The sequence below is a fragment of the Populus alba genome, chromosome 14 (assembly GCF_005239225.2).
Source record: "Populus alba chromosome 14, ASM523922v2, whole genome shotgun sequence".
Lineage (NCBI taxonomy): Eukaryota > Viridiplantae > Streptophyta > Magnoliopsida > Malpighiales > Salicaceae > Populus > Populus alba.
The window spans coordinates 6,126,156-6,140,810 of NC_133297.1; the positions used below are offsets into that span (position 1 = coordinate 6,126,156).

At 34.2% G+C, this 14,655-nt stretch overlaps 4 protein-coding genes across 4 annotated transcripts; 3 read left to right on the forward strand and 1 right to left on the reverse strand.

Moving 5' to 3' along the window:
• The first annotated feature begins 480 nt into the window (after positions 1-480).
• On the forward strand, positions 481-3,069 carry LOC118041926 (UDP-galactose/UDP-glucose transporter 4). Its single transcript, XM_035049428.2, has 7 exons — positions 481-817; positions 1,046-1,074; positions 1,191-1,392; positions 1,788-2,030; positions 2,117-2,218; positions 2,351-2,458; positions 2,592-3,069. Exons 1-7 carry the CDS (start codon positions 686-688, stop codon positions 2,859-2,861), a joined length of 1,086 nt encoding a protein of 361 aa, XP_034905319.1. The 5' UTR covers positions 481-685; the 3' UTR covers positions 2,862-3,069.
• A 748-nt stretch (positions 3,070-3,817) lies between these two features.
• LOC118041907 (uncharacterized) lies at positions 3,818-4,946 on the forward strand. Its single transcript, XM_073404241.1, has 2 exons — positions 3,818-4,137; positions 4,226-4,946. Exons 1-2 carry the CDS (start codon positions 3,930-3,932, stop codon positions 4,489-4,491), a joined length of 474 nt encoding a protein of 157 aa, XP_073260342.1. The 5' UTR covers positions 3,818-3,929; the 3' UTR covers positions 4,492-4,946.
• Positions 4,575-4,910, forward strand: LOC140954534 (uncharacterized). Its single transcript, XM_073404438.1, has one exon. It carries the CDS (start codon positions 4,575-4,577, stop codon positions 4,908-4,910), a length of 336 nt encoding a protein of 111 aa, XP_073260539.1.
• Positions 4,947-5,074: 128 nt separating the features above from the next.
• LOC118041925 (protein-lysine N-methyltransferase EFM1) lies at positions 5,075-11,348 on the reverse strand. Its single transcript, XM_035049427.2, has 16 exons — positions 11,199-11,348; positions 11,005-11,095; positions 10,277-10,451; positions 10,085-10,190; positions 9,563-9,645; positions 9,231-9,257; positions 8,932-9,101; positions 8,714-8,800; positions 8,481-8,561; positions 8,219-8,283; positions 7,303-7,359; positions 6,993-7,064; positions 6,578-6,826; positions 5,771-5,886; positions 5,574-5,669; positions 5,075-5,374 (listed from the first exon to the last, which is right to left on the reverse strand). The coding sequence occupies exons 1-16, from the start codon at positions 11,265-11,267 to the stop codon at positions 5,224-5,226; spliced, it is 1,695 nt and encodes a 564-aa protein (XP_034905318.1). The 5' UTR covers positions 11,268-11,348; the 3' UTR covers positions 5,075-5,223.
• Positions 11,349-14,655: the final 3,307 nt, after the last annotated feature.

Here is a 14,655-nt window from a genome sequence, read left to right on the forward strand (position 1 = left end):
AAAATAATAAACATAAAAAATATTTTAAATAAAGTATAAAAACGAGTGAATGCTATTTTTTCACAATGTTTTTTTAAAAAAAATATTATTTTTTATTTTTTAATTTACTTTAAATTAATATTTTTTTGATATTTTTATATCTTTGAATGTACTAATTTAAAAAAAAAAATATTTTAATATATTTTTAAATCAAAATACTTTAAAACCACAACCACATATCCAATTCCCTTCTTATATCCACTGTGGAAGCTCTCTCCCTAGGCAATGGAACCTACCAATAATTAACATGTGATCCTTGCAAGAAAATCGCCATCAATCAGAACGGTACCGAACAAAAATTAAAGCATCGTTATGGGACCCATGATAACATCCAATTAATCCTTTAATCCAAAGATAAACATATCAATAAGATAATAACCACCCTAATTCCTCCCTGTAAAAACTTTTCCTGGAAAATGTAAAGAGAAATTTAAGGAAATCTCCTCCCCCCATATATATATATATATATAGCAAAAGCTAAGCCTTGATCATTTACACCACATTACATTTCCTTGTAGTTCTGGTAAGGTGACATGCAAATGTTTGTACAGTCAAGTTGATGAACAGGCTCCATTTTCAAGTCTTTGCTTAGTTTGGTTATAGCTTTTCTTGAGTTCAAAACGAGCGAGAAGTAACAGAGAGAAAGATGGCAATGAAGAATGAAGAGCAAGAACGGTCTTTGTTTGGAATTTCTTTGACTGATAGACCAAGATGGAAACAATTCCTCATTTGCTCTTCTGGGTTTTTCTTTGGCTATCTTGTTAACGGCATATGTGAGGTACTTTCTCTGTTTCATTGCATTTATACTCTGTTTGGTTTCTGGGAAGGTCGATGGAAAGAAAAGAAAACCAAACTTGGAATTCCAGCTTTTTTTTTTTTTTTTTTTTTTGCTTTCTTTTGTTTCTGAGCAGCCAAAGTGAGGTTAAAGTTTGAATCTTATGGTTCGTTAAAACTATTTCATTGGACTAAAAGATTGCTCTTTTTCACTCTTTTTTCTCGATTTCAGGAATATGTGTACAACAGGCTTCAGTTCAGGTGGGCTTTTACCTTTCTTGTACTGTGTTCCTTTGGCAATGTTTTTGATATGTTTATCTGTGAACTATTTGTTAGTTTTGTGATTGTAAATGACGGATGATCTTCCATTCTTGCAGCTATGGCTGGTACTTTACATTTGTTCAAAGCTTTGTGTATGTTTTCCTGATTTATCTCCAAGGCTTTACTCCCAAGCAAATGGTGAATCCATGGAAGACGTATGTCAAGCTCTCTGCAGTTCTCATGGGTTCCCATGGACTCACCAAAGGGTCTCTGGCTTTTCTTAATTACCCTGCACAGATCATGTTTAAATCCACCAAGGTAGGACTGAATCATGCCAACAAAATAATACTTCTGTGATCCTTAATTAGACTGGTTAATGCCAAAAACAGCAGAATAATAGCTCTCTGATCTTTAATTGCAAAAGCAAATTAAATGAAGATGAACATTTTGTACGAGTATTTAGAATTTGATCCTGTCTGTCTGTGATAAAGAAATGAGGTAGGCCACTAAAATAAATGGTTAGTTGTCAATGGAGTCTGAAAATCGGTGCTTTTTTTTGTTTTCGAATCAAAATGCATGAGACCCATATTATCACTGCAAGGAGTCTTTACTATAATCAACCACTTGAGTTTTCAACTAGAATTAGTAAATTAAGCCAAGAAAACGATTAAGTTGGCTGATATATTCGTGGTCTATATATTCTGGTTCCGCAGGTTCTTCCAGTGATGGTAATGGGTGCATTTATACCGGGTCTGAGACGCAAATACCCAGCTCATGAATATGCATCTGCGCTACTTTTAGTTGCGGGTCTGATCATTTTCACTTTAGCAGATGCAAAAACTTCACCTAATTTCAGCATCATAGGTGTTTTGATGATATCTGGTGCCCTGATCATGGATGCTTTTCTTGGTAACTTACAAGAAGCCATCTTTACCTTGAGTCCTGAAACAACACAGGTGATGAGCATGAGGATTTCCTACTTGTGTTTCAATGTGAAGAAAAAGGCAAGGAATTCATGTTTTTTCTTTCTTTCTATGCACAGATGGAGATGTTGTTTTGCTCAAGTGTGGTAGGTTTGCCTTTCTTGATCCCTCCCATGGTTTTGACAGGAGAACTATTCAAAGCATGGAGTTCATGCTCGCAGGTATATAATTGACATACCAAGCAGTTCTCTTGCTTTCCCCACCTTAACGTACACTTCACCATTCTTTATCCCGACAAAAACGTGCACATGGTCCCTAATGTAAGAATATTGTCGTTTTTGTTGATCAAGCAGCATCCATATGTGTACGTTGTGTTAGTTTTTGAAGCCATGGCCACGTTCATCGGCCAAGTCTCAGTCCTTTCTCTCATTGCCCTTTTTGGTGCCGCAACCACGGCAATGGTACACTCCTCTCACGAGCGTTTTCTGGTCTTAAAGATCACCGTGATTTGAAAAAACGTTTCCCGTTTTACATGCAGCGCCATTGCCGTTTTTATTGAGTTCTTTATGACTAAAAGATTGAATTTTATCACAGGTGACAACCGCGAGAAAGGCAGTAACACTGCTGCTATCATACTTGATATTCACAAAGCCATTGACTGAGCAACACGGGACTGGACTTTTGCTTATAGCCATGGGGATCACGTTGAAACTCTTGCCTGATAAAAATCCTTACAAGAGGAGCTCCTCCTCGTTTGCTAAAAAGGCTAAGATCGAGAAACCTTCTGCAAATGATGAAGAGAAGAGAGTATTTCAATTAGAAATTGAAGCTGTAGAGGATGAAGAGAAAAGGCCATTGGTGTAGAATTAAAAAGCTTTTATTTAAGCTGTGTTTTTTTTCCTTCCAATTAAGTGTTTATGTAAGATTCTGACGGTTAAATTAAAATGTTAGCATTGAACATTTCATAAAGTATTTGTATTTTCATTTTTATAAGTTGAACATTCTCTTTTCTGGACAGATTGTAAGGAAAAAAAATGTCGAATCATAGTTAAGAGCATTTTACAGAGTAAAAGCAATTTTAATATTTACTGTGTTCTGGAGTTATTTTAGTATGCTTTATAATTATAATATAATGTTTTTATGCAATATCGGGGAGTTTTTATTAAAATAAGATGAATTAGTTTAATTCTCTCTCTCCATTTATATTTTGATATTGTACAGCTTTAGAAAAATAAAAATAAAAAATCACCAAATTTCAATTCATGCCTTTATTATTAATCATTACAAAAACTAAAAAGGCACAGATAAATCATTACAAAAACTATAAATATCTTATTTTCTATTTAAAACATATATAAACTATGCTATTTCATGTTTTTTTTTTTCAAATATATTATTTCATTAATATTTTTATTTTATTGTGCTAATTAAAAAAAATCCTTAGAAACCAAATTGTTTGTGCAATGACGAGATGCACGCTACAGACAACATCTGCACCTTCGTAGAGACTCAAAGGTCCTTTTGGTTCTTAATAAATAAAAGCCATTGAATATCTCGAGCTTTGACGGATAACATGTTCCCTTTTCACCACGTGTCAAAGCACAAACATGCAAGGTGACACGAACACTCTTGCCTTTTTCGGGGGCGATGGCAATGCAGTCAAAACCTAGTTTGCTAATATTTAATTTTTTATTTAAAATTTATTTTTAATGTTTTTAAAATATTTTTAAAATGTTGATATTAAAAATAAATTTTAAAAAATAAAAAATATATATATTATTTTAATACATTAATCTCTATTACATTCTCAACTTCACTCTTACAGAATCATCAATCAAATCTGGACACTAACACATTAATATAGCAGTGAAAAAGCATCACATCATAAACAGTAAAATCTTGATATTGTGTAGCAGCAGCAGTACTGAAAGAATGGCTGGCGATGCTGGAGGCACAAACGCTACTGCAAGGTTGCTAAGGGCAGAAGATGGAGGAAATAGAAGTGGGCAAGTAGAAGAAGGAAGACCAAAAGAACCATGGAAAGGAGAGTACGTGAAGAGTGTTGTCTATGCAGGACTTGATGCCATTATCACTTGCTTTTCTCTCATTTCTTCCATCTCTGCCACTCATAGCTCCTCTGGTAATTAACATTATCTTGTATGCATGTATGATGCTTGTTTTTATCTAAAATTTGATTAGTTATTAATCATGATTCTGTTTCCCTGTAGTGGATGTGTTGGTGCTTGGATTTGCAAACCTGGTGGCAGATGGGATATCAATGGGGTTAGGAGATTATGTGTCTAGCAGCACTGAGAAGGATGTGGCTGCCAAAGAGAGGGCAGTGACAGAATGGGATGTCACTAACCATGGGAGGGCTCAGAGGCAGGAGCTGGTCCGAAAGTATCAACAACTTGGGATGGACATTCATGATGCAGCCACAGTACAACCCTTGTCTTTCCCTTGTACAGTTTTGGCTACAAACAAATTAAGTTGAAGTGAGAGTACTTATGTTTACCATTTTGGTACTAGGTGGTGGAGATATTTGCGAAGTACAAAGACATCCTAGTAGATGAGAAAATGACTGCGGAAAAAGGGATGACACCACCAGATGAAGAGGAGAAGCCATGGAAGAATGGTCTTATTACCTTGGTGGCCTTCCTTGTGTTTGGCTGTTTACCACTCCTCTCTTTCGTTGTCCTAATCCCTTTTACTAACAATGAAACGGTGAAGTTTTTTGGTGCCTGTTTCATGGCTATCTTAGCCTTGGCAGTTCTTGGAATAGCGAAGGCAAAGATAGCTGGACAAAATTATGTGCTGTCTGTATTCATCACCGTTGGCAATGGTGCCTTCGCTGCTGCTGCGGCTTATGCTATCGGGTGGACGCTAAGGAATGTAGCTGGGCTAGTTGACTGAAAATGCTTGAGTTTTTAGTTCTGACAAGCATTTTGCCAAGTTAAAAGGGCAATGAAGCTAACTAGACTTGGAAGTTCTGATTTTGATGGTTTGTAAGAACGGTTCTCAGATGAAACTTCCATTACGAATTTTGCTTCAGTAGACTTTCTAGTAGATAAAGTAGATTTGGTCTATGAACAGCTTTATTATTCTTGAAAAAATAATGATCAAACATGATTGAGAGATGACAATGTGAATGGTTAACAAAACTGTTGTCCAACTTAGGCCAAATATAGAAGTGAAAACACGAATTTTGGTAAAAGAAAATCATCTCTCACTCTCCTTCGCTCAAAGACAAGTGCAAGACATGCTCTGCTTCCTTCAGGAATAATCTGGCGAGTTGCTTTTGCCCTTTTCTATATACTATACTTGACCACCTGTTTCTGCTCATGAATTTGTAATGGCCTGATTCATCCGTATCCTTGCTGCAGAAATGCAAAAGAAACATAAATGTGCATGATTTCCTCGATGGAAAATGATGACTGGGAGTTAAAAAATGCAAGATATCAAGCAAGGTGATGGAGCCATGGAGGGGAAACTACTTGGAAAGTTTAGTGAATACATAAGCAATAAACAAATCAGCAAATGCAGCAGTTCACCTAGTAAACCTAATCAATCTCATACCTTTCACACTGTTCAATGTTTTTCACATCGTGGGCCTTTTCAAGCAGCTCGGTATCACAGTCTTCAGTTCCAGAATTTTCTTCAAGATTCATCACCCTTGTACACAGAAATTAAATTTAACGAGTTATGACAGATCTGAGTCTCGAGTCATCAAGATTATATTTTATGAATGTAATTATATGGATTTCAGTGGTTACTTAGTTTGAAGAAGATCAAAAAGCAATTGTAGGGCTCCAGAATCTCCACAAGCCTCCCATACTGCTGTTCTAACTTCTGTATCCGTTGGTTGCCTCACCCCTTCAGACCCTACAAGCTTTAAAGCAAAAGCAAAAGGTTCAGCAATGAAAACGTGACATATTTTTTAATCCAATTAACAGAAACATGTTCTGTCTCCTGTCATAAATGATAAAAGCTCTAATAACAAGCAAGCATATAGTCCCAGGTAACCTTGAATACATTAGACTTTCTTCGACAGATATTCATTTATGACAGCAGGGTTGCTGGAATAGCAGCAGCATTTGATGGTCGAATGATGATCATTTTTAGGCCCAACTGGTAGAGCATGCAAATTTAAAAACCCGTCTTCAATTACTCCTTTTTAATAGATCCATAATTTCTTAGTTAGATGACATCTTTAATGTTTAGTGAAAAAGAGAGCATTTCTTAGTTGGATGACATCTTTAATATTTAATGAAAAAGATAGCATCAATTTACTGATTCTTCTGTATATCTGAAATTGAATGCATCAATTTACTGATTCTTCTGTATATCTGAAATTGAATGCAGCTAATTAGAAGAAACCAAAAACAATCCTGAATCAAGTAATCTTGAATACAGTATACTTTCTTCAGACCAGAGATTCAAAGAACCCATTCACTATACTACAATGGTTGATGGAATAGCAGCATCATTTGAAAACTATTTTAAATTAATTGCTCATAGGAGCTGAAAAACAAAGCATCAAATAATAGAAAAGATGTCTCTGAAGAGAAGAGAACCCGCACCTCTTCAAGAAATGAAGAAGCCTTAAACAGCTCATCTTCCTGCATGGCTATGGTCCTCAATGTAGTTAAAAATTCCTCAGGAAAGACCAGCTTATTTGCGTAGGACGGTATCCTGCGCTGACCACTCCAACTGAAGCTGCAAATTTTCTCTGATTTTCCCTTACCATTGTCATCATTACTTGTTGTGCCTGCTGGGAAAAACCCATGAGCCAGCAAGCGTTTAGGTAAAAGACACCGCATTTCAGCTTTCTGCAATGGAAACCCGTTTTATCAGCAACACAAATTTATTTTGTAAGGGGATACAGCAGGAGATGTAACTCTCTGGATGTGTTAAATAACTTCCAAAGTTCCAAATTCACTTGAATAAAAGCACAGAAACACTATTGATAGAAAAAGAAGGTCGAGAAATGCTGACCTGTGCTTCAAGAAGCTGCATTTTGGAGTCAGAAAAGGGAGCATTCTGAATGGCCTCTACAGGATAATGGACCTGCATACGTTACACATGCAAGTTCTCAGACTTGATCCATTCATTACAATATGCAGCCAACATCTAGCAAAAATTATTGTCCTAACAGAACAACATCGGAGTTGCAAAATCCACTTGAACACCCAAAAATATCACAAGTTAATTCTTTTGCTTGAGCTGCGCTTAAATATAGTCATATTGACAGCTGGCCACAAATAAAAAGTGCACAAGCAACAAAAATTCACAAAAGTGGCATTACCATAAGATATTCATCCGGATTATTATCAATGACAAATCCATAAAGGTACAGTAACTCCTGCATCAAGGCAAAGTAATTGCTGTCACTTAAATGGGTAATTGAAGGTTCAAAGATGGTAGTGTAACATCATTCCAAAAAATGCGCCCCAGTTAAGAAGAGCAACATGTATTGTGAGCAGAAGAAAATCTAGACAAATGACAGGTAGCTGGAAGATAAAATGCTCCAAATAAGAATATTTTGATTTATGGACCATAGAGAAGCAGAAATGTAGGCACACTAACTTCCAATACAAGGATTCATGGAGACAATACTTTTCTGAGATGAAAAATTTAAACACTATATATGATTCAAATCGTCAGCATAATTCATTCAATACCCATCCATAATGTTAAAAAAGGATTTGCATGGCTCGTAATCAAACAAAACTCATATGAATGATAAGCAAGAAAACAGAAATAATACCAGGCAGCTCAACATAAAGCATGGTGCTTAAAAGGATGCAATAGCAAAACTAGAGTGAAGCAGTAGATCAACAGTTAAAAGAAGGTTTCCCCGGATGAGTTTACAAAAGCATTCCCACGCTAAATGATTGTGCCAAGGTCATGTACAATGCGAAGTTAAATTGCTAAAGACATGTTTGCTAAAAAGAAGTGTCCCCATTGAGTTAAAAAAGGTTTTGACACAATAATTACCATTTCCCGTCCAGTTTAGAAAGATGAATCCAGATTATGCTCCCAGGCACTATATAGTATAGCTAAATGCAATATCTCAACAAACTAATCATCTTGACATAATAAAGAGGTGTCAAGAGTTGGAAGAGAAAAACACAACTAACAAATACCTATAATGTATTGTAATGGAAAAGGGTTTTGAACAAGGGATGCTGGCACGTCCTCTGAGTGCCAAAAGGAAGTACCTCATTTCCCTTGTTGCCATAGCTGATGGTAATTTCTTTCTCCATTTGGAAGGAAGTTTTTTCAGCTTTCCGAGTGAGATGGGCAAAAATGTCATGAAAAAACAAGGCAAAAATGTCATGAGAAAAACAAGAAATCTCTATAGTCAGACATAGTTAAATTCATGAAGTTCAGACCATCAGCTACTCATGTTTGATTTTAAATTTACAAAAGACTTAGGCACTGATATACAAATAATCCTATTGGAACCGTTAAGAATACTACCAGAAAGAAGGTACATGGAGTGAGGAACTCCAGTAGTCATTCCTGTTCCATCAACCTCCCATGTTGCCACCGCCTTCAGATCTAAACAGTCATGTTCAGCCAAATGACAAATAACACATAGAATGTCACTTCACTATGACAGATAATAAGGAACAAAATTTAATTTCTATTCAAGTAAACTCAAATAAAATAATGAGTTAAAGATAATTGGAATTATTAAACAACTGGCATACCATGGTTGCAAAAATCAATGCCAGGAACAAGGCCCTCCACCCAGACAGTCTCATTGAATTGGCCATCAACTCCAGGAACCTTGGATCCTGATATAAGAAGTGCCTTAGCTTAGTTTGATAGGAACAAGAACATGCACCAGCAATTCCTTGATTCAAGTAGCTAATCAGGAGAGATAATGATATCATGGAGAACTAAAAACTGAAAAAAATAACCATACTTTCTTCATCCTTCCTGTCAGTCAAGTCTCCAGCAGAAATATCACTATGGGAAACCCCGGAATCAATGCTAAGTGAAGACTGACTGTCCTGATCCTCTTGAACTTGTGGAAATACATAAGAACGTGGAAGGGGAATGTTCAAAGCACGTGTCCAAAATACTGAATTTGCCCTAGCATGATGGAAAGAGTGCAAAATTAGCCAGCAAAAGTGGTAGGAACAAGAGTGGGTTTATGTCAAGGAAATGCCAAGGCATAATACAAAATATCCAACAAAATGAAGTAATTTGGAAGATACTTACCAAAGGAAATCTTCAAAACACACCTCACTGGCAAAAGAAGCAATAACAAATATCAATTTTTTTGTAGAAAATGATGTCATTCTTAACTCACGTTGAGTATAAGTTTAACATTTGTGTGTCTAAATGCCGATGATAGCCCAGTTATGCACTTATGCTCAACCAGGAAAATACCTTTATATGTTGCTGAAGAGTTGAGTAATTGCCAATTTGGAACCAGAGCTCCTAGCTCTGGTGGTTGGGTGTTATATTTTCCATCACTCAACCAAGGTTCAAACTTCGGTACCAATAACAACAAACAAAAAATAATAAGCCAATTTGGAAGCTGAGCTTACCTTTCTAAATCCCCATCTAGAATTAGAAGTTTCTGCACCAAGCCCTTCACTTTGTCTTCATACAAAGACAACAACCTTTTTCTCTGCAACATATAGGTATGTCTTTCATCAAGTTCTATGGAGTCAAGGTCAAGGCACAATCATTCAAACCAAAATATACATGAAATATCAATCCCATGAATTACACAAAAGTCCAATATCAAACCACCTAGAATTAGAAACAATGTTTTGTAATTTAGTTTAACAGTAAAGGTAAGATCAAGTGTTCAGATAAACCAATAATCACCACATAATTGGAAGCACCAGCATGCTTTAGGAATCATTATAATAATCATCTTGAAATAAGTTGAGGAGATCAGTAGCATCAAAGTGGCAGTAAATGCTTTGATATTGTAGGTGAAATTATAAGTTGTGACAGCCTGACAGAACCTATCTTCTTGAACTGACACCATTATATACAGTGTCATACATAACCCAGCTATCCAATCAGTGTAACACAGGACATGCAAAAACATGTGTGACCTGTAATTCAGTTGCCCGATATAGTGTTGTCCCCTTCAACTCCAAAAGCTCATCATCAGTAAACCAGAGTGGATTTCCAAAGGTCGTGGGAAGCATGTCAAGGTACCTAATACAATGTAAACTGAATAAACCCAAACCACCCTGGAAAAAAAAAATCTACCCCAAAAATAAGCAAGTGTAATCGATGCATACGGTTTCCAAGATGAATTATTTCGAAGGCGCTCTAACATTAGAAATAGAATCATCAAAAACCTGTCATCAACTTCTCCTTCTTCAAACATAGATCTACACTCAGGTCCAACAAGGGGATCTTGTAACACTCTCATAGGAGTTATTGCTAGATCTAGTGGAACAACAAGTAGAACCCCTGAATTTTTCCAAGAAAGTTTCCGAGTAAAATCATTCAATTCGAACATTTTCACAATGACAATAAAAAATTATATAAATATAAAAAAGAAGAACCGAATCTTTATTCTTTATTTTACTAGTATTCTTTCCACATAGCAACCAAAAATTCATTTCCTTAATATGCCTGACAATAACGCCCAAAATTCCAGCCAAGTGCAAATATCAGCTAACTGCCACTTTGCTGAATACGGTAACATTTCAAGATATCATGATATCCAATAGCAATGCCAGCCTCACTCTATCAATTTACATTCTTGTATAAACCTATTGCTATTAACCCCCAGCCCCCCCAACAAAAAATAAATAAAAAAGAACCAATTCTTTCACTTCTGCATACTGAACTGTTCAGCGTTCCACTCCAGTACAAAAAACCAAAGTTACTTAATTTTCTGATACTTTACTAGGAAAAAGGAATGAGTTTATTCACAAAAAAAGCCACCTTTTTCAATCAACAACCAGTCCGTATAACGCACAGATATGAATGTAGATATTGATGAAAAGGTTTTGATTACCATCAGAGACATCATTAGATGAAAAGACACCAAACCCTTTATTTTGACCACAGTATTTGATGTTGCATCCTCTTAGTTCAACCTTGTTAACCTGAATTCAAACAAAGAAGGCAAACACGAGGAGAAATGCCATGTTATATATATAAACCGGAAACAAAAAAGTAAGAAAGAGGGTTGCTTGAGTATTGAAGTGCCTGGAGCCATTGAAGGAGTCTTTCAAGTTTTGCTGCTGCTGCTGCTGCTGCTTCTTCTTCACTGGCCATTGTTTGATTCGCTTAGGGGGGGTTTTGGTTGAAGTAGAAAACTCGAGGTTTATGCGGTTTAAAACGATGGAATGGAATATAAGCAAACGAGCACGCCGTGCTGAATAGACGAGTGTCGTTATGACTACACGTGTCGTTTTGCCCTTGGGAGGTCAGTGTTCATGACTAGTGAGCGACCTGTTGTTCGCATTGTGCATGGATGAGGATAATTTTTGTCAACAAAGATGCTAGTTATGTTGTGAATCAAATATAATCTTTGGCAAGGCAATTTTCACTCAAAACTCAAATCGTGTTGGGTTTAAGGTATGAGCTGTATGTTCTGATAGTAAGAGGTTAAATAGGACTAGGTATTGTTTCGTTGGTCAATTACAGAAATTTTCTCCAATTCCGATGTATATTTATCTTTCAAATCATGCTATACTACCTTTTTGTATAGGTAATTTTGCTTCTTCTTTTTTCGAGTAGAATTTTTAACTTGACAAACAATAAACAAGACTCGGTAAAATTATTGTTTTGAAATTGATGAGGTTGGAATTTATTCAAAGGTATATTGGATAATAAAATCTAAATTGGATCTCATCCCACAAGAGGAGAGAAGAGGTTAGAATATAAAAAACATATCTATAATTTATCAAGATGAAATATTTTAGATTTATCAAAGTTATTATGATGCTTGAGATTCTTTATAATTAAAAAAGATCATGGGCTAAATAATTGGCCTGAAATTAATGGGTATTGTAAATCATCAAACTCATATATGTTTAGATTTAGTGCTTGGCTGATTACAAAGATTGTAGATCTGACAGCTTTTTAATTCTGTATATATCTAAGTTTAGCTCTTGACTAAACCCAGAGATACTAGATCATTATAATATCCTTAGTTACTTTTTTATAAAAAAGATTTCGGGTAAAAATACAAAAATATTGATCCATCATATCTATATGGTCCAAATGAATCTTTTAGTGAGCATGAGATTTTTCTTAGATTAAGTCGATCAAGATGTGTCATTTGATGATTGTTTTTTCATTAATAAGTTGGGAGTTTTTATATGTTTTACTAAAATTTCAACCAGTCCTTTAACTATAAACCTTCAAAAGGTCTTGCAAGATCCCTTGTTATATGGACGATTGGTTTTCGATATCTTCTTATTATTAGCATTTATGCATATTGTATCTGTATACCTAACTGGTGAGAAAAACATTAACATGTGTGGCGATTAATTCTCTTACATTGATCATCTTCAGGTACCATCTAATCTCTGACATTTATTTCATTACCATATGTTATTATGTTTAATATATGCACGCATGTGTGTGTGTATTTGTTATAGTTTTTATACTTATAAATATATAAAAATATATATTAAATGTTATTTTCTTATTTTTAGTTTTTAGTTTTTGTTAATAAATGAATTTTGTTAAGTGTTTTTGTTTTTTTAGTTTTGATTGATATGCTTTACTTGTTCACGAGGCTTTCCTTTTATTTTTTACTTAATATGCTAGACACTTTAAAATTAGGTTTGGTTTAGGTTGAACTTTGGGCTTTGGGTCCGTTGGGCTAGAACATGGGTCTTACACATATGATCCAGTTGTGAGTTTGATAGGTTAGTCGAAGTTGACTTAAGTTATTTTTTTGGGCTATTTTTTTCTAATTGATTTTTTTTTATTTCATCCTTCAACTCTGAGTTAATTGAAAATTAAGATTAATATTTTTTTTTTTTTTTTTTGCTTTCTATAGGTTAGCTTGAACTCATATCTCGGATCATAAGTTTAGTAGACTAACTATGTTTGTTTTTTAAGTTATTTTTTAATTGAATATTTTTTTAATCGAGTTTCATAATTTTTTTTTATTTGCTTTACATGGGGTTATTTTGATATTTAGGTTATGGGTTTGACAGGTTGACTCGATTCATTTTTTGGGTATTTTTTTAACTAATTACTTTTCAACTTCACATTTCAACAACTTATTCTTTTCTTTTTTTTTTCAATTTCATCCTTAAATATTAGGTTGTTTGGGAATTGAGCTTTGTATTTTTTTTATTTGTTTTCTATGAGATTATCCAGATCTCATGGCTCAAGTTGTGGGTTTGACATATTAACTCAAATTAACTTGGATAGTTTTTTTTGTCCTTTTTAATTTACTTATTTTTTAATTTCATCTTTCAATTTTAAATTTATTAAAAATTGACATTCATCTTTTTAAAAAAATTTCTTTCTATAAATATATCACAATGTCATAACCTGTGTCATAGAATTGATAGGTTGATTCAATATGTCATTTCTTAATATTTAAAAAAACAGTATCATCTAATATGTCACTATATCAATATTTTAAAAAGATATCGGATGTCGTCTAATATATATCATATTTCAAGCTCATGATTAATTTTTTTTATTGGAAAATACATTAGTAATATTTGAATATTGTTTTATGTTTTTTAAAAATTAATCTAACCCGCAACATAACAGGAACCAGTAATATAGTTGGTTAAATATATTTCATGAAGATTATACCAATTGGGTCAATTGAGCTTCTTGGAGACCATGTGGTCTTTCTAGATCTAAAAAATAAAAAATCTATGTGGTTCTCATATTTGAGAGGAGAGAGTAATTAATAGAATCTAAGAAGCATGGAGAAACCAATATATATTCGCCTTAATTTATCGAGGATTACAATGGTTAATTGATGTGATTGCCATTAAAAAATTCACATAAGTAATTTTGTTGCATAATTCAATTACTTGGTTATCCTTAAAAGCAAAAAACAAAAAGAATTTAACTTCGGTTTAGGTTTTTTTTTGACATTTTATAATATTTTAAATAGTTAAATTATTTGGTTAAAAAAAAAATCGATCTAGGGTCTTTTGTAGAATTTCTTTTTGACATGCACATTGTAACTACTCGACCTTTCTTGGAATGAAAAATTCATATGCTTGTCTTCTAGGAACATGTTGGTATTTTTCACTCTTTTTTTTTATGTGATTATCGTTTGGTCTCATGGGTGATTTAGTAGTTTGATTAATAAATAAATGATAAAAAAAATAAAAAATTGCTAGCACATTCTTGGAATGTGTCAGTGAGTGAGTCACTTCGCTAACTTTTGATGACACATATGGTGGCTCACAATGGGTAAAACCCGGCTTCCTTTATGTTTTTTTATTTGCAATGGCAGGGGACTATCTCTCCATGTGATGTGTGTTACTTAATTCTTAGTTGTTTGGCGACAATTGACTTTTTTTTCTCTTTCATCATTGTTTTCCATGCATCCCCTTGCAACATTTCATAACAAACCATCTATTTTTTTTTCATATGGAATTTGGTCTTTATTATTTTAATTTGAATTAATTTAATGAATTGAATTTGTTTTTCAATTTTATCCTACATTATT